Raw genomic sequence first — 25,855 nt, forward strand, 5'->3', positions numbered from 1 at the left:
AAAGCCATATTTCAGGTTGCAAGTTCCTAGTTTTACATTTTTTTCTAAGCAGGTACTGTGAATAAAGTGGAAGCAGGGATACAATAGCTAACCTCACATACGGAGCCATGACCATAGGGAAAATAGTTTATGGGGACCAGTGCTATGTTATAATTTGGTGATCTCAATGTAAATGTCTACCATTTCTGTGGCTTTCCATGTGTGGCCCTTGAATCATGTATCTTTATTAGATTTGCAGTAAAATAATAGTTTGACTGTCCCCTTTTTTGGTGGCACAGTGGATTGAACCGCTGAGCTGCTGAACTTGCTGAGCAAAAGGTTGGCGGTTTGAATCCGAGGAGTTGAGTGAGCTCCCTTTGTTAGGCCAAGCTTCTGCCAAATTAGCAATTTGAAAACATGCAAGTGTGAGTAGATCAATAGGTACCGCTTCTGCAGGAAGGTAACGGTGCTCCATGCAGTCATGCTGGCCACATGACTTTGGAGGCAACTACAGATGACGCCGGCTCTTCAGCTTAGAAATGGAAATGAGCACCACCCCCCAGAGTTAAACATGACTCGAATTAATGTTAAGGGGAAACCTTTTTATCTCCCATTCCACTTCACTCTACTCACTTGTTTGCCCTTTTCTCCAATGATGCCTTACCAAACTACAAATCCCAGGATTCCATGACTTTGATGCATGCCAGTTAAAACGGTATCACACTGCATTAATTCTACAGTGTTGATGCACCCTTTGTGCTGAAAATCATATGGTTCCCAGACTTGAAAACCTATTGCATGGTTATTTGCATGCTTTCCCAGTTACAAACATACTGATACAATCACTTGCAAAAAGCACATTCATTGACATTCAGTCAGTTTAAAGGCATTGGTATCAGAGGTTTCCAGAGAATACAAGACATTAACTTGAAAGTACATTGATGAGTTGGTATAGATTCCATCCTGCAAGTGATCCTGAAAGGATTTTTACTATAAGAGAAGTGGGACATGAATTGAATCCTCCAAAATACCTCCATGAGTGAAAACCTGATTCTTCCTATCCAACTACCTAATTTCCAAGGCACTAGTGATCAAGTCTAGCCATCATAAAAATGTCATTTATTTGCCCATGTTCATCAGAAGAATGGGGTACTTACAGGTGGCCCTTTAGGTCCTGGAAATCCATTGGGGCCTTGTGGTCCAGGAGGACCCTGTGGAATGAGGGAGATGAAAGTTACTTTGAGATGCTTCCTTTAGTTTCCTTGCCTTGCTTCTTGTCTCCTCCCTTTCATACTCACTTCATCATAGCTTCGGTCACAAGACATCACATGAAAACTTACACTTCACTAGCAGCATTCAATTTTACTTTTCAAGCCAGTTCTTGTCAATCACACCTTCCCTGTCTGAAGAACTACTTCAGCTTCCATGACTTCAGGGGCTTTTATGACATCATGAGTTCTATGATATCACAATGTCTCTTCTGGTGACAGATTTTGGCCACACAATGAAGATAAGATTCTTCCAAACCTAATCTTCTCAAATTTAGTCTTATTTATAAAGATTTTGATGATTTTACCCACCTTTTCCCCTGCAATTCCGGGAGCCCCATCATGGCCAGAATCACCCTGTAGAAAGCAACAACAATGAGAACAAAACTAAATTAAGAATTGGTAGGAAACAAATGAGCTGAGCACTAAAATACAAAATTATCTCATTAGAATGAAGCTAAAGACAATGGGGCTTAGAAACTACAGTCAGGCAAATACAATGGAGCAAAAGCTTCTGTCTCTGCAAATTCTGGATACCATGTTTGAACATTCCTGTAGTACAGTGTTTCTGAAACTGTGCTCCTCCAGGTGTTTTGGACTTCAGCTCCAGAAATCCCAACCATCTTACCAGCTGTTAGGAATTATGGGAGCCGAAGTTCAAAACATCTGGAGGAATACAGTTTGAGAAACTGCTCTAGTCCAAACTTTCCTGCCAATTAAAAACAACTTGGACTACAAGAAGAGAGCAGTAACTTACTGTTTTCCCCAAAGTTCTACCCTTCTACACTTATAAAGGATTTTGTGGTTGTGGATGCAATGTGGAAAAACATTCAGTTATAATCATCAACCTGAAGCTGCAAGTCCAAATGTTTTTCGACAGTACACCCACAACCACAAAATCATCATGAGTGTAGAAGACTAGAACATTGGGGAAAGTAATAAGCTAGAAATCATGTATAGTCCCAGGAACTATGATGTACCATATGATTTAACTCCCTGTGTAGATTCTTTATCAGTGTGCTTACTGAAGGTTAATTCAGCAATGGGGATGTAAATTGCTACTTATTTCATATTCATTCATTCATTCATTTTCCCAGTTAGGTGAAAAATTCAGGTCCTCCCTCTATGTTGGGTAAGACTGCAGAACGTTTTGTGGCTTTTTAATGACTTTTCTCATTTAGGAACATTCTAGTCATAATTTCCTGTTTTCATGGGAAAATCCCCACCAACCCCCCACCCCCCCCCCCATAGTTTTGCACACATCTGCTGCAAAGCAAAAAAGCATTGTGCAGTGGCAGAACATTTTTTGAAGCAACATTTGAAAATTCATTGTCACGAGCCACCTCATCTCTTTGAAGATGAGAAAAATTGCCAATGTTCTTTATGTCCTTATTTAGCACTATTGGAATTATGTAACAAAGAGGGAGTTGTGAGTGGCAAAAAAGCAAGGAGCTTCAAGACAGCCAGGCCAATGTGCCTAAGGGTTGTTTCTTAAGAGACATGGCAGACAAAGACCAAAAAGACACTGTCATGAGTCCTCACAAATAAATGATGCAGAAGAAATGTGCTGTGTTCAGGTAGGGAGAATAAAGTGTGGCTTTACAGACAGATAGATAGATAGATAGATAGATAGATAGATAGATAGATAGATAGATAGACAGACAGACAGGACAGACAGACACCCTCCAGCAAACGTCCAAGAGCATAAAAACTGGGCATACAACAAAAAATACCTTTGGTCCTGGTTTTCCTGTGGATCCTGGCAAACCCCGCTCACCTGGAGGTCCCTGGGAGAAAGAAGGAATATCTGATAGTAATACTGTCCATGGATGTGGATTTGACTGGGCTTTAAATATACCCCAAGGCAGAGGAGAAGGGTGTGTTGTTATATGTGCAAGCCGTTGGATACTTTGATCAGGCACCATTCTCCAACATTAGTAGCAAAGGGGTTATGAATCAGTTTTTGATCAACTTTACATTCGGTTTGGTGATTTGGGGTGCTGATTCATAAAACTGCATTGGATAGGCCACATCAGCTCTAGTTTCTGATACAGAACATATGCCATCAAGTAGTCACTATCTGTTCGCCCATACAAAACCATATTTAATAAACCTTGGCACTATAAGAAGGTTTTGTGAGATGAGGCACTCTCATTGCAACGGTGTAGTAACAGTGAAGCCACAAACCGTACTTTAATTCTTGCGGTCCGCGGACCACAGGTTGAGAACCACCAGAGTAAAAAAATCCCCCATTTGTCCCTCTAGCACAAGAATCAACACCTAAAAATTATAAACAAAAATTCTAACAAAGACCAAATTATGGAACCTATTCTAGAATATTTTCCCTTTTCCCACAAAGTTCAAAGATAGTTCCCATTCCTTAGCAAAGTTCTTCTCTATTTTCTCCCTATTCAACATAGCTAATTTATCCACACACACCATTTCAAAAATTTTCACCATTTTTATCTCTTTTTATCTCCTTCACCATTAGTCCCCACCCAGGACTGACCTTTTCTTAAAAAATAGGAAGTATACAGGAAGTGAGCTTTGAGCCCCGGTTGTAAGGAAAAGGCTTCTCCTGAACTTACAATGCCTATGGCTAGGACAAGAAATATGTTGAAATGCCATCCAAGAGGCATTAGTGTTGTGAGTTTTAGCCCTCCATGGTCTCTTGAGAGGAGGCCAATAAGGCTCCTAAAGCCTCTGATAGCGGCTCACCCTTGGGCTACAGAAAGAAAGGATGCTATAGCTTCCAGGACAGTTCATCTCTTCACAGCAGTGCTTATAAAGAAAATTTGAGAGATTTTGCTCTTCCTACCATGCTCTTTTTCTCCCTCTTCTTGTACCAGTGTTTTCTTTTTTTAACCAGATAGTTGTGAGTCATATCAAATTTAAATACAAAGGAATTCAGCATCTTCATTATCTATAAACACAACTGGAAATTCTATGAATGTGAGAATCTCAGTGGAGTCATCTCAGGTCAAAGCTCACCGAGGGACCGCGTTGTCCAGTTTGCCCAGCTTGGCCAGCTTTGCCCTGAAAAAAAGAAGAGAAGAACAGTGAGAAAGCAAAAGGAATTATGTAATGTATTGTATTCACATATTATCCTACATGATATGCTACATCACAGCCGGACAACTGTGCTTGTTGGGGATATCAATCTAACATGCCCTTAGCATAGAATAAAAACCACGTATCTGTACATATTCCATGGTAGCACTATGTAACCCCCAAGTACCATGGCAACTGTATATTATTTTGTGATACCCCCAAAATGATGCATCCTACAATGGAGAATGTAGGATGCACAACCAGAGGCGGCCCTAGGTAATTTTCAACGGTAAGCAAACAGTATTTTGGTGCCCCCCCCCCCCCCCAACCAATCACTGATATATATATATTCTGTTAGTCGTGGGAGTTCTGTGTGCCATATTTGGTTCAATTCCATCATTGGTGGAGTGCAGAATGCTCTTTGATTGTAGGTGAATTATACATCTCAGTAACTACAACTCGCATATGTCAAGGTCTATTTTTCCCCAAGAATGCCTCAAGAACGTCCCTGGCCAAAATCAACTATACTGGGAATGCTTACTTTGTGTAATGGGTTGAGCCGCCCCTGTGCACAACTACAATGCATAATCACAATGCGAAGGATGCACAAGCACATTATAAAGTATGGCATGCACTCCCATAATACACAATGTGTAACTTGTAAGGTTGAGACATAGATAAACATGCTATTTGAACAACTCTACTTTCACTGCTATCAGCAGAATCCATCAATTGTACAATGGTGATTTTTTTTTTTTTTTTGGCCCTCTATGTGTTGTGCAATTTGTTCAAGTTTATGTCCTCAAGTTACTTCTGGCCCATATGTTTTGTAGTATAGCTCCCATTAGTATAAGTCTGAGTGGTCCAGTAATACCTGAAGGGCCACAGTCACCGAATACAAGAGATGAACAGATGTCATCTCTCAAAATGATTTGCAAAAAATGAAATAAATAGATAAATAACATTTTTATAAAAATCTCCAGGGAATTGTATCTTTTTGAAAAGGTTGCCAGCTCCTTTAAACTCTTTAATCTTTAAAAAGGAAACCAGCAGTGAAGTTGTTTTTATTCTGTAGCAAATTATGCCAGTCCCTGCTGTCCCTGGAAGATCAAAGGGTCAGAAAATGGCCCCCATTGCTTATCCCTGCTGTGGGTCATGTGTAGTATTAAATGTGTCGTGTTTAAGTGACTCCTTATCCTTGAAAAGAAGAGAGCTTAAATCAAGGAGTTGCATCTTATTGTGAACTTTCTTTCAGCTCACTTTAAACTCTGATTCACCTCTTGAATATTTAAACAAACCAGATATGAAATGCTGTGGAGGGGGCACTTTGTTTGCTGCACCTGAAAGGCATTATGTGTACTTTATCTAATATGTATAGGGATTGAAATTGCTTAAAGTGATGAAAATGGCAAATTATTCTACACGTACTGAGGTGTACTTTCTCATTAAATCTGTCATAATTTCATCCAGCACCAAGTTCTCCCAAAAACTATTACCATCCTCATCTCCCATTTCAATACACATTGACTACATCATCTTCCTTTGCTTAATTTTCAATATGTATCTCCCATTCTCCCGGTGGCGCAGTAGGTTAAACTGCTGAGCTGCTGAACTTGCTGACTGAAAGGTTGGTGGTTCAAATCCAGGGAGTGGAGTAAGCTCCCGCTGTTAGCCCCAGCTTCTGCCAAACTAGCAGTTCAAAAACATGCAAAAGTAAGTAGATCAATAGGTATCACTCTGGCGGAAAGGTAACAGCGCTCCATGTAGTCATGCCAGCCACATGATCTAGAAAGTGTTTATGGACAACGCCGACTCTTCGGCTTAGAAATGGAAATGAACACCACCTCCCAGAGTCAGACACAACTAGACTTAATGTCAAGAGGAAACCTTTACCTTTTTATCTCCCATTACACCCCACTCTACTCACTCGTTTGCCCTTTTCTCCAATGAGGCCTAGGGGTCCAGGGAATCCAGTTGAGCCCTATGTAAAAAAATGCAAGGTCAGTAAACAAGAAGTATAAGAATGGTATCCCTTATCCCAGGATTCATATACACTCCCATATAATGCTATTTCAGAATGAAGTTTAACTGCATTGAACCACATTACATAACAGTATAGACTCATATAATCCAGTTCAATGCAATTAAACTAATTATGTGGCAGTGTAGATGAGGCCCCCACTATCCTCTCACTTTTACCTTAGGTCCTTGGCGGCCAGGGTAGCCAGGGAGGCCTGGCACTCCCAATTTGCCCTGCAGAAAGAGGAGAAAGTTAGAAACATTATGTGCCTTGAGAGTTAGGGAATACAGAAGACATGTTTACACAAAGAGACTACAATCCAGTGGCAGAGTACATGCCTTGTATATAGAAATCCCCAAATTCAACCTCAAGCATTTTTCAATTCATTGTTTTTAAAGAATTGCAGGAGATAGACAGAACCGCTCCACTAAGTGCAGACTGGCCTTTTTTCATATCTTCATTTTCAGAACTAAAATTTTAATTTGGGTTTATTTCTAAAAAGCCAGCATGATGTTGTGGTCAGAGCATAAAGAGAACAGGGTTTGCTAGGTTCACTTTAGGATCACAAAACTGGAAATGGCTTGAAGACGCACAACAAAAATAACATTTCTAAAATGTCCAGGGATTTTAAACATCTCTCCACTATTACTCCACAGCCTATTACCTGCCACTGTAACTTCTTCCTGGCTGTCTTCCCATTTTCATCTATGTATGGCAATAGGTGTTTTAATCTTACTATTTATTTATTTACAGTATTTATATCCACCCTTCTCACTCCGAAGAGGACTCAGAGTGGCTTTACAGAACACACATATGGCAAACATTCAACGCTATTGTACAATTAGCAAGGATACACAACACAAACAGAGGTAAAGGCAGTTTTTTTCCAACTTATTTCCAGCATCTTGGAGGCTGTGCTTGATTCTGGCCATGGGCGGGGGGGGGGGGGGTTGGGCTGTCACTCCATCTTACATGCCGAGGAGCTTTCCTCCGATTGATCAGTGTCCTTAAGGGCACCTTTATTATCTCCCTGCTAAAAGTGGTATCTATTTTATCTACTCGCATTTCTGCTTTCAACCTGCTAGGTGAGTAGGTGAGCTGGGGCTAACAGCAGGTGTTCACCCTGACCTGGACTTGAATTGCTGACATTCAATCTGCAGGATTTTTCTGCAGAAAACAGGTTTGGCTTGCTGTGCTAAAATATTATGCATGTTAGTATATGTATTTAAATTATGTTTAGTCAGGAACTGTGCTATACCCCACTTCGAGCCATGGGCAGCACTCTGAAGGGCACACCAACAGCTTGTGAGAGCTGTATGCAGCCCACTTGCTATATGTTGTGCAGGCCTGATATAGAGCTTCACTAAGAAAAGAGACAGAACTCAGCTAAGTGAAGTGCTCAGAAAGTGAAAGAGTGTGACTTGGGAGAAGGAAGGGAGACTCACTCTAAAGGGGAAGGTGGGTTAACAGAGTGAGGAAGTAGAGTGGCCTTCTGGCTGTCTGATGGTGATGGCACAGGGTGGCTTGACACGGTAGGGGACAGACAGGAAAGGGGAAAGGATAAGACAAAATGGCTGTTATTTAAATCCAATAAAGTTTAAGAATATTAGCAATCATCAGAGCTTACATAGTAAGGGTATTAAAGTAAGCCCTGAAAATCCACTAGATAAATCTGGGAAAGTCACATGCTCTCAGCCTCAGAACTCCCCATGAGAGCTTCACTTTAGGGTTGCCATGAGTCAAAAGCAAATTGGCTCATTGCAACAGCATAACAACTGAAAGTGAGAGTCATCACAATAACTAGTAGGTTAGAATAATCAGCCAATACACGTGTCCTCTTTTTTGCTTTTCAAAATGTGGTAGACAATAACCAACAAGATGGGTAAATAAGTTCTTGTTTCCCTAACAAACAAACACAGAAAGATTGATGGGATTGCTCACTGTAACGTACTGGCCTACTGTATAGGGCTGGTGTTTAGTTCCTTGAAGGTCAAAAGCTAGGCAGCCATTTTCTTGGCACAGAGCTAAGAGGGGGCAGAGCCAGAAGGCATCCATTTTGTTAACACAAAGACAAGAGGGGGCAGAGCCAACAGGCATCCATTTTGTTAATACAGAGATAAGAGGAGGCGGAGCCAACAGGCATCCATTTTGTTAACACAAAGCCAAGAGGGGGCGGAGCCAACAGGCATCCATTTTGTTAAGACAAAGCCAAGATGGGACGGAGCCAATAGGCAGCCTTGAGGGTGTGTGTCGCCACTTGATTGGTCGATAGCCTTGGAGGGAGAAAGTGGGCGGAGCTTAGATGAGGCAAGAAAAAAAGGAGCCATTTTATTGTCAGTTAGGAGTTAGGAGTTGGGAGTTGGCAGTTTGGAGTTTTGGGTTTTGAAAAGGGAGGAAGTTTAGCTTGTGTTATATAATAGTTACTTCAAAGAAGAACTATTGTTTTAGACAGACCCTGGTGATAGGGCTGTTTGGATTGAAGGAACTGTTTAGTGGAGAACTAAACGTTTCTTAGGTTTTAAAGGTTTTGACTGGAACCTGTAATTCAAGCACTGAACTACTTCTGAAACCATAACGCTGCGTACAAGTATTACTGCAACCATTAAGCTTCTGTGCCTGTTCTACAGAAATAAATAAAATCTTTCTTTGTTCATACCAAACAAAAGTCTCTACGTGCCTCTCACCCAAACTACACATATAAGGTGGTAGCCTGTGGAAGAGTTCTATATTTGGTGGCGGCATGTATTAAACTTTAAGAAGAAAATAAAGGACACAGAATTATCTGCAGTTGAGAGACACAAAGTGGGATATTCCTAACAGCTATATTTAGGGTATCCCGTTGCACTCACCTTTTCTCCAGCTAGGCCAGGAGAACCTGCTTCACCTAATGGTCCTGCTTGGCCTTTCAGTCCTTCAGGGCCATCCTCACCACGTACACCCAATGGGCCAGCATCACCCTGTCCAAAAAAAATGAAGGGGTTAAGTGAAACACAACAAGCAGTGGATGTGGAATTCTGGGTGAAAACAAATATTCTCAGTTCAGCAATTCAGAGGCTCCTCAACAAGGCAACTGGAATGATGAAACCAAATGATGGAAGTGACTATGGATTAATTTGTTACATCTTGAACATTTTGGTCTAACAAAGTAACATGCTTGGTACTTTTATATCACAAGGAGAGTGATATTATCAAACATTTGGGATTTCTTGAATTGAAATAGTCAGAGGAACTATTTTCTATAGCTGTGCTAGTACATGACGATGTGTCTCATGAAAAATATGGTGCACTCCAGGTTTCATTATTTCTATATAAGGCAAAATACTAGAAAGAAGTAGTAGGTAGAAAAATGTATGGTTGTTAGGTTTCCTTTTCTTATGTTCTTCCCACAAGCCTAATTGTTCTATCAAATGGACTTAGCCCGGTTTAATATTGGAATTATTGCATAAGGATTTGCATGGACTTCCATAGTTGAGTGGGGATTCAAACCCTGGTTTCATTGGAGTTTTAAGCCAACACGTAAACAACTATAACACATGGCCTCTTTATTACTGTAATACTCACCCGATCACCTTTTGGCCCCATGTCACCTTTGAAGCCAGGGAATCCATCTTCGCCCTATAAATCAGAAAGGTACAAACAGATAATAAAGACATTGAGATAATCAAGCATTTTCCATGCCTTGGCTCAGGCCTTGATCAAAAGGGACACTACAGTTAAGAAATCAGAAGACAAGGTCGTAAGGGCAGCTATGAAGAAACTACACTTGCGATCTTTGGCAACATATTTTTCCCCCATGATCAAACTGTAACTTCTTCAAAAATCAGAAGTGGAGGTCTCACCCACTTAATTATTACAGTTGGGTGGCTAAGAAGTGTAAAAATATCTGTGGTATTGTGTTTAGCTGCTTTGAAGTGTGTGTATGTAAGGGAGGAATTTCTCGGGGTCTAATTTTCAAGATTCTGATATAACAGAATATGCAAGAGATCTAATTTAACTATTGAGCTCAGATCTATACTCACGGGGTTTCTGATAATCAGAAGAGACAAAATATTTTCTTTGATTCTTATATTAATATCTTTTTTCTCCTCCAGAGAGCTCAAGATTTTGTATAGCAATCCTTCTAGGATTGCTATACAATGAATACAATCTTTAGTCCTCCAGATTGTTTTACTTCATCTCCCAGAAGTCTCAGCAAGGCAAATAGTCTGAAATTCTGGAAGGTGAAGACCAGACTTCTGGAGAAGTATGAGAACCACCATATCTGGGGCTTTCAGTTGCTCCACTTTAGATCAGGCTGAGATGTAGTGATTGCCAAAATATTGCCTAATGAGTTTCACATCCACAATCAAAGAAACAGATTCTGGGTATCCCTAGTCTTAGTCCAACACTCTAGGCACTATATTTCTAAAAGCTGGCAATGAGGAACCCAACAGCTTCTCATTTTATTAGAAATCCTCATAAATTAAATGAATACAATCTAGAACCTAGGACACTTAAACAGAGAAAATATTCAGACACGTTGTCAGGTCGTCTGTGAAATCAGTGATGTCTCTTGTCTAATACATAAACTTCACACTCTCAGTGGAGACTTACCTTCTCACCTTTGCTGCCTTTCAGACCCCTCACTCCAAAAGCCCCCTGGGGAAAGATAAGAAGGAAATACAATGCTATCAAAACGCAAAATCAGCATCTTGAATGAAGACAGAAGCCACATTAAGAACTGGCCTTGGGAATATCCCAGGCACCTGGGGATTCTGGATAGTAGTCTTAAGGGGTAACTTTCGGATGCTCTAGTAAAGTCATGGAATTATGCCAGATTTAGCATAACATGTGTGGCAAGCAAAGCTAGAGAGACAGGACCAAATAACCAAGTAAGAGACTCTGGGTTCTGAACGTTGGTGCTCAGATATCCAATCTGAGCTTATGCGTGTGTGTTTATGCCTTCAGTTGCCTGTTGATTTATGGCAAAATTATGATTTTCATAGGTTTTCCTTAGGCAAGGAATATTCAGAGATGGTTTTGCCAGTTCTTTCCTTTGAAATATAGCCTACCATACTTGGTCTGCATTGGTGGTCCCTATTCATGTACTGACCAGGGCTGCTACACCTAGCTTCCAAGATTAGACACAATATAGTGTTTTAGGGTATTTGAGCTTGTAAGTAGATGGTTTACATTGCAATGCAATTTATTTTCAAGTATGCATAGGTAGTCCCAATTATGGTTGAAACAGGAGTGGGAGAAGAGAGAAATCTTAGTCCAGTTTCATTCTGGGTCAAATGGGGGTGACAAACACCTACCTTGACTCCCCGGGGACCCGGGTAGCCTATTGGTCCTGCTGCACCAGATGGCCCCTGGGGAAGGAAAGATATTTAAAAGTTATTCCTCAAAATTCTCTTTGTTCATATGTTCTAATTTGCACTCTATCTTAGAGTTATGAGCGTGGGAAAACAGGGCAAGAATTAATGCCCACCTCTACTTCACAAGCTCCAAATCCTTCCTCATCATATATTTTTTTTCTCTTGGCAAACTGTAAGTTTTACCTGGACTCCTTTCTCCCCAGCCGGTCCTTCTCTTCCTGGATGACCCTAAGAAACAATATAAGAAATGCAAGTGAATGTAACTGCTTAGAGAGATGGTGCAAAATAAGAGATTAAATATATTCAACTCTTCAATGAAGAAAGCCACTAAACTGGGGATGTGCAAAAGGTGTATTCTTCCTGGTTTTATGGGAACTCAAAATGCATGACCATTAAAGCAAGAACCAGTGCTGGAAAAAAACATGAATATGTTTTAAGGGAAGAATCAGTTCTTCAATTTTTGTGGGGTGGGGTTAGTAGCGTCTTCTCCATGGCCTCCAATACAAAAAATGACAATTTGGGGAGAGGGGAAACAGTGTTGAAAACTGTTGATACATATATGATTGTATTATTAAAGGCTTTCATGGCTGGAATAACTAGATAATATATGTGTTGCTGTGAGTTTTTCAGCCTATATGGTCATGTTCCAACAGCATTATCTCCTAACGTTTTATCTACATCTGTGGCTGGCATCTTCAGAGGTTCTGAACCTCTGAAGATGCCAGCCACAGATGCAGGCAAAATGTTAGAAGAGAATGTCACTATAATATAAATCATACAGCCCAAAAAACGCACAGCAACACATACATTATTGTGAATAAAGACCTGAATTTTTAACTGGGACCCAAGCATAGAACCAGGTTTGGTGCTGATAGTGAGATACAAGATTTCCACTTATATGGCTGCAGGGTTAGCGTTCCCCCTATGTTGTATCTAATGCAGAAGGTAGTGCTTGCTGTCTTTTAAAGGATTAGAACCCAGGAAAAAAATCTTTGGTGTTTTGTTTTGTTTTGTTTTGTTTTACAGTGTGACTGTTAGATTTTTCTCTTGTTTTTACCACAATGTACACCATGCAAAGAACCCAGTCAGTGCATAATTCCAAAATACTATAAACAAAGAATATATTTACCGGAGGCCCATCTATACCAGCTAGGCCTGGTATTCCTGGTTTTCCTGGTGGACCCTACAAAGAATGGAAAGAACAATCAAGAAGAAATAATGTGAACTTTGGCTTACTGAAGCTGCAATGCTTCAGTAATTGAACTGAGAGAAATGATCTCATAGGTTCTTCTTATACTTCATATCAAGACAAATGATTAACAAGAGTGAATCTAGAACGTACAACATTAATTTTTTTCAATTAACTTGTTGCTCTAATTGCTCTTTCGCAATTACCTATTAGTTTGCTCACTACATTTTGCTTACTTTTAAATGTTTTTTTAAAAAACATGTTGCCCAACATGTGTTTTTTTCTTTCCAAAAAGTAACGAAAAAGTAACATGTGAAAGCTACTCATACGGTAAGAATCCTATTGTAGACTTGCATCTTTACAAGTGGACTTAATATCTGAAGAAATTAGAACTAAGCAGTTCCATAATGTCCTCATCCAGTAAAGGGCAGGTGCTGTTATTGTGTGGAGAAGGTGGCAAAGTGATCAACACACATTGGGACACATGCACAATGGTCATGAAACACAACAAGGTCAGTGTACATTTCAACTGACATATTTTGGTTGTGTTATGCATCAGGTGTGCCAGTACACATTGAGACACTCTTGCCAGAGTCCCATTATGTATCTTTGCTATTTTCTAATATGGTTTCCTAATGTCACTGTATTAGAGTTAAGTCTATATGAAGAACACAATATACATTGTGGTAATAGGATTCTGATCTATGTTTTTGGTCATTACAGTATTACGTAAAGGGAATGTAATGTGTTGCACATAATTCCCTTACTTATAGAACACCATTACCAAGTTATGAACAAATCCTGGCTATAACAGGATTTGTTTGTACAGCTTAGAAATTTCCCAGCCCAAACAAATACTGTCCTAGGATAATGCTAATCCTCCCAAATATCTATTAAAACAACAGTTTATATTAAGTACACAGGAAGCCTAAACCTATTGCCAAGGCTCAGCCAGAAACACCTTGGCTCTAACTTACTTTTTCACCCGGAAGTCCAACATGACCTTGGGGACCAGGCAAACCCTATGGCAGAGAGAGTTTCATTAGTGGGAATAGGATAAAAAAAATCATGAAGGAAAGGGCAGGAAAACATCTTTAACCTGTTCTGTTCCTTACCTTTCTATGTGTTAAATCATACCTAACATTTCCAGAATACTGGGACTGCTCATAGTACTTTAAAAAAGGTTTATTCTCAATATGTGATATAGCTCTTGATATTTTTGTTTTGCAATTGTTCCTGCTGCTCAAAAATGCCTATTTTTCTTCAAGGTCAAGCCTGGGGTAGTAGAGTGCAAGGAAAAACAGTGTTCCATCACAAGCTAGCTGTTCGTTGATTGGCTGGACATGATGTCACAAATGAGTTCCCCTTAATGTCACAAAGGAACTCCCATATGGTTTTCAACACAGAGTTGTCTAGTGACTCGGTAGTGATCTAACTAACCTCTCTAGATCTAACTAACTTTCCTCCTGCAGCTGCCAGTATTGGACCTCATTAAGACAAAGGTAAAGCTGCTGCTCAACTCAAAATAGCTGCAGAGGTAGCAATGAAAAATACAGCGATTAGACTTCCCTGTGGCAGCAGATTCACCAGCTACCCCTACTTCAAAGCGATGTTGCCATTTCTTGAAAGGATTCCTAAATTCTAAAGAGTGGTTAATGAACCACCCTTTATCAAACCTAAGGAGCAAGTCCAAGAATTAACAGGTGCACTGCCCAACTAAAACATGGAAGGAGGAGAAATATTGAGGTATGAGCCAGTGTCCATTCATTGGTTATACATGCCAATTGTTTACATTGTAAAACTAGATAAAATCAAATTCCTATCCCAGCTAATTCTTCTTTAATGAGCTCCTTCATATTGTATCTCTATAGAACTATGGGTATGTCATCATCACAGGCAGCACACATTTCATATCAGTTGACCTTTTAACAGCAATAGCAACAAACAACCATAAAACAAGGGACATACAGTATTTAGCATCAGATCTAGTTTGCTCCTCACCCAGTACCCGCTCTCCTTCTCCCCCCCCCCCCCCCCAAGTGCATGGTCCAGAGAAACACATACCTGAGGTCCAGGATTTCCTTGCTGCCCAGGTGGTCCTGGTTCACCCTGAATGCCCTGAGAACAGAAACTTCTGCAAGTCAGTCTGTGTGTCCCTATAGATACTTATGCCAGAGAGAAAAAGGAAAGAGCACATACATCTGAAGTAGGAAACATGCATAGATTGCCCTCCTGTCCCATGTATCTCTAAGAGGCAAAATCTACCAAACACATTTTTTGTTTCATGAGCCACAAACCTTTTTGAGACCAGTCGGGGGAAAAAGGAGAATATGTCCCATACTTAAGCAGGGCCAGGTGGTTTGAAATGGCCAATTGCACTGTTTGGGGGCTACTAGGAATTGAATTTGCCATTTTGATCCATTGGCGGATAGTACAAAAATGGCCTTTAAAGCTCAGTACTGCTCATGGATGGCACTGATCATTATTACTCATTTGGCCACTCCTGATGAAAACATTCAGCAGTGCAAGTGGAGAATGTCACACCATATAGACTCATGTATAAGTCAAGAGAAGGTTTTGGAGCCCAAAATATAACTTTCAATACAACTCACAGATAAGTCAAAAGTGAAATTTAGGGGCATGTAAAAAAAGGTTGTAAACAACAAAGCAAATGAAAATAATGCTTAAAGAATTGGCCACTGATGCTATTTCCCCACTCAGGCAACACCATGGTGGAGAGAGTAGATGTTGGAAATACAAACCTTCTCAAGCCTCCACTAGTTGTCTGTTATGTATATAATTGCTTATTGTATTATATGTGTGTATTGGTTTGCAATTTTACCTAACCTCCTTGTTGTGGGAGGAGCTGCAGACCATGTGATCAGGTCTGGACATGTTCAGGACTATGACGCCATTTTAGATCCGTGTTTGCTTTAACCTTCAGTTGGGATAGAAGCTATTAGACTCTTAAGAGAGAGTAGAAGCCATCTTTTTGCATCAGAAGAGGTAATTACAGTTTAGTCTTCTGTAAGATGTATGCTTAAAGATTCCTTTGGACTATGGACTATTGCTTCTAAGGAAGATGCTTTGTCTTGCCTACACAGTGAAGCTACATAAAATCCCATTGTAACTGGATTCATAAGCAAAGTGCCTGTATGTTATATACATGAAGTTTTGTGAGTAAACCAACTCTCTAACTTTTAAAGAAGACTGATTATTTTGTCTCTTGAGAGCATGATTTAAAGGCAAATATATTTTAAGGGAGAGTAGATATTGGGGGGGGGGGGGGTGGTACCATTTTTTACTAAATTTTCTAGAATTATATGTGAGTATATATAGTTCTTCAGAAATAGCCAGATATTGCTCCTTAAGTATATAGGAAATTGGTGCTATGAAGATAGGCTACATTTATCTCTTTCTAACCTGACCTGATTAACTATGGGCTTGATTTCCTATATTCTAATAAAAACTGCTGAGATACATTTTCCCTAGAAGCATATTCAGTGCATGGGATAGAAACTGGCTAGTCTAATTTATGTGAGCACAAATTGGTCATAAGAATTTATATTGGCAAACAAACATATTTGACATAGTTAGGAAAGCTGGCACTTACTTTCCAATCCCTCCCATGAGAAACAAAAAGAGTTCTCTGCCCAGTAATAACCAACCCTACTTTTTGGAATACTCTAGGAGCTTAGAGCACAATCCAGCGAATGACTTCAGCATACTTAAGGAGAAAGTAGCGAACTTCACTCTGTGCTGGATTGCAATGTACATCTCCAAAATGAGTGAACTTGTTTAAAGCATCCTTCTAAGCGCACAGGGACAAAACAGAAATTTATTATCCCACAATTGCCTCCCTCTTTTGCTTCTAAGCAGATCTATTTCTGTAGCGCAAAGAAGATGTGGTCTGCATAACCAAAGGTTTTGGATTAGGCTTTTGGTTAATACAAAGGCTGCATTTAGTTTCAAACTGGCATGTGTTAATTACTATAGCAACCAATTAAGTATGTACTGCCCTTCAAGAAACAGAGGGATTATTAAATGGAAAACCTGTTATAAATCAATATGTTTTTCCTCTATCACTTAAACTTTTGGTTTAAATTGCATTGATTATTTTTAAAGTCCACCCCTAACCCATTTAAAACCTTGCCTGCACTAACAAGAAACCTGGACTCATCACAAATCCACCACTGGCTGTCCCCTTGAAGTAGAGGAAATTCTAGTGAGGATTTCAGGCTTTCTTGTCTTAATCTGACTTTGCCCTGCTTTAGGCAAAGTCAGAGGATGCTTCCAAGTTAACAGGGATTTCCAGAATTTTCCATAGTCTAATGGATCTCTGGACAACCGGATTAAGTGTGTTTCAGCCCAATTCCCTATCCAAACATCACCACCATCACATTTCTCTATATCAACCCTCCCCAAACCTTTCCAGTATTCAGAGTTGGCCAAGATGGGTACGTATGCCAAGTAGTGTCCAGATCTGTCATCGGTTGGATTCATAGTGCTCTCTGGATGTAGGTGAACTACAACTTCTTGAATCCAAGGTCAATTCCTCCCAAACCCCACCTGTATTCAAAGTAGACCATGTTGGATCTCTGTGCCAAGTTTGGTCCAGTTCCATTGTTCGTTGGGTTCACAGTGTTCTTTGATTACAGATGAACTACAATTTCCAAAATCGTGGGTCAACCCCCCCTCCCCAAAAACCCCCCCACCAGTATCCAAAGTTGGATACATTGGTTATGTGTGCCAAGTTTGGTCCAGATCCATTGTCAGCTGGGTTTACACTGTTCTTTGATAGCAGGTGAACTAAAATTTCCAAATCTGTAGGTCAACCCCCACAAACTCACCAGTGTTTAAAGTTGGACATGTTAAATCTGTGTGCCAGGTTTAATCCAGATCCATCGTTGGTTGGTTTAGAGTGCTCTTTGATTGTAGGTTACTATAATTCCCAGAATCCAATGCCAATTCCCCTCAAACCCTACCTGTATTCAGAGTTAGCCATGTTGGATGTGTGTGTCAATTTTGGTCCACATCCATCGGTGGGGTTCAGAGTGCTCTTTGATTGTAGGTGAACTTTAATTCCCAGCATCTAAGGTAATTACATTTAAACCTCACCAGTATTCACAGTTGGCCATGATGGATGTGGGTGCCAAGTATGGGCTACTTCCATCATTGGGGGTGGGGGGGTCCCTGCTCTTTGGTTATAAGTGAACTATAATTCCCAGCAATCAAGATCAATTCCCTCCCAACCCAATCAGAATTCAGACTTGGCCATGCTTGGTGTGTGTACCAAGTTTGGTCCATATCCATCAGTGGGATTCAGAGTGTTCTTTGATTGTAGGTGAACTTTCATTCCCAGCATCCAAGGTCAACTCCCTCTAAACCCTGCTAGGATTCAAAGTTGGTAGTGTTGAGTATCCATGCCAATATTGGCCCAGATCAGTTGGGTTCACAGCATTCTTTAAATTGGAGTGAACTTTAACTACAAAGTTCAAGTTCAATTTCCCCCAAACTCTACCAGTATTCAGAGTTGGTTGTGTTGGGTCCATGTACTAAGACTGATCCAGATTCAGTGTCGGGTTTCGAACTGCATTATATGGCATTATAGATGGGACTTCACTGTCCCCTGTCTTGATGCAAGGCTGGGCAGAAAGTAGACCTAGGGCCCTTCCACACAGATGAACAAAGCCCCACTTTTTTTGCTTTGAACTGGAATATATGGCAGTGTGGACTCAGATAATCCTGTTCAAAGCAGATATTGTGGGATTTTCTGCCTTGATATTCTGGGTTATATGGCTGTGTGAAAGGGCCCCTAGATCTACTATTGCATCTCTAGATTATTTGAGTTAAAACAGGAAATCCTAGTGCTTATTTTTTTAAAGAATATCGCCCCCTACACGTTCACATATACACACCACCCCAAATTATGGTGAGGAAATGAAGAACATTCTGTAATAAAGAGGAGTAGAGTTTTGCATGAAACCACTATACACTCTGATCAGTTTTGGTACACTGAACAAATTCTTGGGTTTCCAAAGCTTTAATTCTTAACATATTTTTGCACCAAGCTCTTGCTGTTTAGTCTCCGGGCTCTAATTAAAAAAAACAAAGGCTATCATGCCCACCTGTGTTTTAGTAAACTATGAAAGTATACCTAAGTGCATAATAACATAAGAGTGGCTCAGCTGGATTTTTTTTCCTGTCTCTCCATCCTCCAATTAAGGCAACTGATTAAGAGGATAATATTTGCATAAGGTCAATAGAATTCTCGCTGGCATGGATCGCTATCTGCACCATGTATCAGCCCCTTTAAAATTAATTTACTAAATCAAAATCCAAATTGCTATTAAGTGGATTGGTGTGAACATGGGTGTGTACCTCTTGGGCATGTTTTTGTGTGATGGTTTTCATTTCTGTGCTTTAGATTGGGCTCACCACATAATAATGTTTTAAATCAAAATTAGGAGTGGAGGCCTGAGAACAGGGTTTAATCTGTAGCATCATTCTAAGATGACCTGTGGGAAAATCTTCTAAATTCAAATCTGTGGCTGCAAGCCCCATTTGATGCAAATGCACTCTACTACAAGTATGTAAAATGGTTTATTTCTCTAATTAATGCTTCAAACATTCCAGATCTTATTTCAGTCTCTTTCATTGGGGAGTATTCCATAGCATCTTGAAAATTTAATTCTAGTCATGCTTATTGAGACATAAATCCCATTACTTTTGAGTCAATATACCATCGGTTGGGATGGCTCAAAGATGCTGCTATGATTGGCTAAAAAGGCTGTAATCTTATGTAGAATTCTACATGTGCATCCAAATAAAGTATGTCATCTGAAATACTGTTTCTTCCTATATGAGAATGCTCAAGTTAAAAGATCTACAAGGCACTGACATCTCTGGACCATCTTCTGTTCGGATATCAGCTAGTAAGCCAATGCCTTAAATCAGTGGTTCTCAACCTTCCTAATGCCGTGACCCCTTAATACAGTTTGTTATGTTGTGGGGACCCCCCCCCCCACATGTTTTTTTTTTTTTGCTACATCATAACTGTAATTTTGCGACTATTATGAATTGTAATGCAAATATCTGATATGGAGAATGTATTCACTGGACCAAGTTTGGCACAAATACATGATATGCCCAAATTTGAATACTGGAGGGGTTGTGGGGGATTGATTTTTGTCATTTGGAAGTTGTAGTTGCTGGGATTTATAGTTAACCTACAATCGAAGAGCATTCTGAACCCCACCAACAATGGAATTCAACCAAACTTGGCACACAGAACTCCCATGACCAAAAGAAAATACTGGAAGGGTTTAGTGAGCATTGACCTTGGGTTTTGGAGTTGTAGTTCATCTACATCCAGAGACCATTGTGGACTCAAAAAATGATGGATCTGGATGAAACTTGGCAGGGATACTCATTATGCCCAAATGTGAACACTGGGAAACACTGGGAAAATAGACCTTGACATTTTGGAGTTGTAGTTGGTGGGATTTATAGTTCACCTACAATCAAAGAGCATTCTGAACCCCATCAACGATAGAATTGGGCCAAACTTCCCACACAGAACCCTATGACCAACAGAAAATACTGTTTTTTCTGATGCTCTTTGGTGACCCCACTGACACCCCTTGTGACCCCCCCCCCCCGGGGTCCCGACCCCCAGGTTGAGAAACACTGCCTTAAATCAAGCTTTACTAAAGATCTACAAAGATACTTGCAGGAACACCTCAGCAAGCAAGAGTCCAAAAGTAGCAGGCTAAAACCCAGAACCAAAATCCGTGGCTAATACTGGATGAGAAACTCCCTCCTGGGCACACAGAAAACTGACTTGGAAGGCACTGAACAGACTGCTCAGGCACCATGAGATGCAGAGCCAATCTTAAGAAATGGGGCTACAAAGGGGAGAATGGAGAAGAGCAAACCACAGACCACTTACTACAATGCAGTCTGGGCCCTGCCACATGCACAATGGAGGACCTTCTCACATCAGAGGCACTCCAAGTGGCCAGCTTCTGGTCAAAGGAAATTTAGTATAAAGTTTTTAAATTACTTTGTGATTCTCAATTTGCTTCTGACACAATAAAAATAAATAAGATCTACAGGAGAGGGTTTTTCCATGTTTTCATTTGCATCCCAGTCATTTCTCAAGAGAATACAAGAGAAAACCTTCTCAGCAGCAGTTTTTACCCCGGCCTTTGTGGGTGACTATCTGTTGCAGCAGGTTTTTGCTTGAAGGTGTGTTGTTGTATTTGTATGAGCATTTTTATCATTACCATAATATTTAACTACATTTAAAATTGTCTGAAAATAATTCTTTAAAGTGGTTGTTCTTTCTTTCTTTCTTTCTTTCTTTACTATTCATAGCTTTAACTATTTTGATTTAACACAAATTTGTCATCTACCTTGAACATCATTTTGAAAGAAAGATGGCAAGCAAGCACACTACCGGGCTACATTTCTTGTTTCTGTTGATTATGAGAACATGTCATATCTTTGTACCCCAATTTTAAACCTCCTTTTTAATTCACTACCTTCTGTTATAGGCGCTCACCAAAAATCTCCCTTTAATCTACAGAAGAGAAAAATACCACTGTCGCTACTTTCTTACCAAATTGCCTTTCTGTCCCATGGCTCCATCAATACCGTTAGCACCCTGTTGGATGAAAACAACAACATCAAAGTCAAAAGGGTTTTCCTCCATCAAAGTACGCACATAATTTTGTAGTCCTCAAACTGGTGAATTAAATTCTCAGAATTCTGTGTGTTAATTCTGCAACTATACACAACATATTTTCAGAACAAGGTAGGAAGGAATTTAGCATTTTGACACTGAAATTAGAGTTCTACCTCCAATCTACTCAAAGGCTGCATATACATTGTAGAATTAAAGCAGTTTGATGCCACTTTAACTGCTACAGCTCAATGCTATGGAATCATGGGAGTTGTAGTTTGATGGCGCACCAGCACACTTTGGCAGTCAACAGTAATACTACAACTCCCAGAATAGCAGTGAGCCATGGCAGTTAACGTGCTGTCAGGGATGTTATATGCCTTCAACAGGCCTAAGGCAAAGGTAAATGCTTTCTCTTGACATTAAGTCTAGTCGTGTCTGACTCTGGGGGTTGGTGGTCATCTCCATTACTAAGCTGAAGAGCCGGCGTTGTCTGTAAACACCTCCAAGGTCATGTGCTGGCATGACTGCATGGAGTGTCATTACCTTCTAGCCAGAGCGATACCTACTGATCTACTCACATTTGCATGTTTTCAAACTGCTAGGTTGGCAGAAGCTGGGGCTAACAGAGGGAGCTCATACCGCTCCCTGGATTTGAATTGCCAACCTTTTGGTCAGCAAGTTCAGCAGCTTAGCGGTTTAACCTGATGCGCCATTGGGGGTTGGATTTTATTTGCTGTCAAATCAAATTTGACTTATGGTATCTCTATAAATAAGAGACCTCTGAGAGTCCAGACCTTCAACTTCCCGTTTCAGTCTTGCAAATTCAGACCAGGGTTTCCTTGCTTTAATCAATCCACTAATGTGGTCTTCCTCTTTATTTGATGCCTTTCACTATAATAAGCATTGTATTTTTTGTACATGGATCATGTAACATCAAATGCTGAACTCTAAATCTAATTCTAAATTGGGAAAAAAATGAAACTTCACCCCAAATTTAAATTTTATCCTCATGTTTGGAAACACAAATATTATTTGGATCAAACAGGAATCCAGAATCATTTGAATGAAATATCAGAGCATGAACTGCCTCTGAATGCAACCACAAAATCACTGTATAGTTGGAGAGGAGTAGAGATTATCTAGGGCTTAAGCCCTTTGTGTTCAGTTCTATGCTACAAAAGCACAGTAGTGGGAAGGGGGATTCATACCGGTGGGCCTGGAGCCCCAGGAGCACCTCGGGAACCAGTCAAGCCACGCATGCCCTGAGGAATAATAATGGAAACAGATGTTAGCAGTGCTTGAATAATGTGCCCCAATGATCCTTCTTTGACTCCATTCTGCACCATCCAAAAATGCTCCAAAACATAATGCTATCTTCAGTACAGTGCTCAGTTTGTTGACCAGTCCAGGAAGTTATGTGTAGAGGTGCGCCAAACAGTAGAAATCCATTTCGAATTTTATTTAGAAATTTGAATGGTCCCTGTTTTATTTCAAAAATATTTCAAAAAATTAGGGTGGGGGGAGGGGTGTTATGTTTCGAATCCAAATTTCTGAAGTTTTGTTTCACTGGCAGCCATGGAGGAACTTCAAAGGCTTGTTTGTCTGTCATTTTTATGGCTATCGGGATGAAACTTGGGACACCTGCAAGACATATTTATTACTAAAAGCCTCCCAAGTTTCAGAATGTTTCAGTCATGCACTGATTTTTTGGAAGTTTTTACAAATAACATTTAAAAAACTACAGCAGGGATTCTCTTGAATTTCTGGAAAATGAGACAACATATGCAGGGCATCATTCCTCCCAAGTTTCAGATTGTTTCGCTCAGTGCACTCCAAATGCCAATCACAACTGCAAAAGCTACACTGCACAATAGAAGTGTGCTTTTTCCCCAAGCATTAAAAACAGTGTATCAATGGGGTGAGAGACATGAAATTATGACAACAAACATCGAAATATGGAGGAAAGTTGCCACCATCACAGTAATGTAAGTTTGTGTAATCCATGTTTTGGAGTTCAATTCCTATGGTTCCTACCATTAGCTAGCAGGGGGAGGTCATAAATCTCCTCTGGGATTTTGTCTCAACTTTAAAAGTTCTATTTCAGCAGCCGAACATATTTTGGTCATCTTGAGTGGCCCAAGCAGATTTGCTTCCTCCCTAATAGGGGAGCCCCCAGCCCTTATGGTCAAAGATTCCTCAGCCTTAGTCTAATGGTAGCTCCACCATAACTCTGGCTACACCAATGAGTAGTGCACCTGGACTGCTATTATGTCACAATGCTCTATGTTTCCCTGCCCTTGGACAATAGCATCCAATGAGAAGGGGCAATGTACAATGCCCAAAGTCCAGGATATCGCTAAATCATGTGACCCGTTTTAGATGGGGTGGGGAATGCATGCTTTGTTGAATATCCAATATTGCTCACATTCATATGCAACAAAAGTGTAACAACTGAAGATTGATTGCATTTAACATCTGACGCTAGGATTCCTATTCAAGCCTTCATTTAAAAGGAAGAACTGGTTAAAAAAGAAGATGAAGGGGAAGGAGGAGAAACAGCAGAAGCAACTTAATATGATTGAACATTGGCAGGGGTGAGCAAAATAGGTGCAGCACCATTTTGGGATAGCATCCCTTTTTTTCAAACTATGGGACATTCCAGGGAACAGGCAGGCCTGAGTCTATATATATTTTCCTAGGTGATTGCTAGTATCTCAGCTAGGATGTCTGATTCTTAGTGATATAACAATAGTACCCTTAAATGACAGTTCTGGAATGAAGAAAGCTCAATGTAACCCTTCCCCAAGCCAGTTTAGAGCCTACGTTTTAGACTAAGAACATCTGATATGTCGGGGTCTCTTGCATCTCAGTAGGATGATACTCACAGCTTCCCCAGGCTGTCCTCTGGGGCCTTGTATACCATCAGAGCCCTGTGAAAAGAAGGTGGAAATGAGAGGTTATCCCTGCTTGAAGCTTCACTGTCATTTACGACCGCATCTGACGGGGCTTGGGAAGTGTCCTAGGATGCTTCTCTGACAGTCTAGTGACACAGGGCCGTGCTTCCCATCCCACAACACAGTTGTGAGACTCTGTCCACAACTGGAATGGAAGCAGTATACAGCGCTTCCCTCCCAACACAGGAGCCTGCCCATTTGTGCTGGTTCCAATGGAACCAACATGGATCCTTGCCATTCAGGCAATGCTTCTCCCATGTGATTGGGGAAGTGTCATTACATGGGAGCAGTGCGTGGGCAATGAATTTGCTCCACTGCTCCTCTGTTTCTTTGGTGTAGCCAGACAAAACAGGACACTTCGCCTGTCTTATGACAAAAAGTAGAAAGTCTGTCAGATATCTCACACTCACAGTGGACAGGCTGAATGATGGAAGATTTAAAAGATATATTATGAAGATTCAGAACACAATGGGGAGCTTGTACTTTTCCTCCAATAAATCCTAACATTCACCAACATTACTGCCCTCAAAAAATCTGGACACTGAGTATAAACTCCACAAAACATAGCAATGACAGTGGTTACAGCTAAGAATTAGTATACTTGATGTTTTGCTTTGAAGCTTTTATGTATAGAGCAATGCTAGTTCATTTCCCAAATGTTCTGCCTTTAAAGAAATGCCTCTGGATATACCCTTTACACTCACATGTAACTTTAAAAAAATTTAGTCAAAAATTGACCCAAAAAAACCTGGGTAGACTTATCTATGGGTCAATGCAAGTACTGTACCATAACTTTTATCCCCTTCTCTGAGTAGAACGGCTTATCCATGGGTCAATGTAAGTACGACTTATCCATGTGTCAATGTAAGTACTGTAACTCAACTTTCATTCCCTTCTCTGAGTAGAACGGCAAAAGGTGAGAGCTTAGTTCCTCAAGGGACAATCTAAAAGAAATACAGACTCTGTTTCTTTCTCCACCATAGTACTGCCTCTGGCCTTTTTGAATGCTGGGGTGGGGGAGGAGAATGGCAGCAGTGGCCAGTTCTCTGGATTGTTTTCTGCTCTACCCATTATATGCCCTTAGGTTAAGAAACAACTTCCTAATATCTTCCTAATATCTAAGATACTCACAGGAACATCTCAGCAAGTGAGAGTCCAAAAATGGCAGGCTAAAATCTGAAACCTCAATCAGTGGCCAATACCAGGTGAGAGACTCCCCCCCCCTCCCCCAGGCACACACAAGACTGGGTGACCTGAAAGGCACTGAACAGACTGTGCTCTGGCACCACAAGATGCAGAGCCAATCTTAAGAAATGGGACCATGAAGTGGAATCGACAGCATGCAAGT

At 40.4% G+C, this 25,855-nt stretch overlaps 1 protein-coding gene across 2 annotated transcripts in view; it reads right to left on the bottom strand.

Annotated features, from left to right (window-relative positions):
* Window positions 1-25,855, bottom strand: part of COL5A3 (collagen type V alpha 3 chain) — a 180,499-nt gene that overhangs the window by 59,704 nt on the left and 94,940 nt on the right. For both annotated transcript variants that reach the window (XM_067463950.1, XM_060763835.2), the window contains 17 exons: window positions 24,439-24,483; window positions 22,762-22,815; window positions 21,488-21,532; window positions 14,929-14,982; window positions 13,842-13,886; window positions 12,805-12,858; window positions 11,859-11,903; window positions 11,616-11,669; window positions 10,912-10,956; window positions 9,880-9,933; window positions 9,168-9,275; window positions 6,498-6,551; window positions 6,226-6,279; window positions 4,239-4,283; window positions 2,981-3,034; window positions 1,560-1,604; window positions 1,137-1,190 (listed from right to left, as the gene is read on the bottom strand). In XM_067463950.1, coding sequence (XP_067320051.1) covers window positions 1,137-1,190; window positions 1,560-1,604; window positions 2,981-3,034; window positions 4,239-4,283; window positions 6,226-6,279; window positions 6,498-6,551; window positions 9,168-9,275; window positions 9,880-9,933; window positions 10,912-10,956; window positions 11,616-11,669; window positions 11,859-11,903; window positions 12,805-12,858; window positions 13,842-13,886; window positions 14,929-14,982; window positions 21,488-21,532; window positions 22,762-22,815; window positions 24,439-24,483 — 909 coding nt within the window. The remainder of the gene's footprint in view (window positions 1-1,136; window positions 1,191-1,559; window positions 1,605-2,980; window positions 3,035-4,238; window positions 4,284-6,225; window positions 6,280-6,497; window positions 6,552-9,167; window positions 9,276-9,879; window positions 9,934-10,911; window positions 10,957-11,615; window positions 11,670-11,858; window positions 11,904-12,804; window positions 12,859-13,841; window positions 13,887-14,928; window positions 14,983-21,487; window positions 21,533-22,761; window positions 22,816-24,438; window positions 24,484-25,855) is intronic.

This window comes from Anolis sagrei, chromosome 2 (assembly GCF_037176765.1).
Source record: "Anolis sagrei isolate rAnoSag1 chromosome 2, rAnoSag1.mat, whole genome shotgun sequence".
NCBI lineage: Eukaryota > Metazoa > Chordata > Lepidosauria > Squamata > Dactyloidae > Anolis > Anolis sagrei.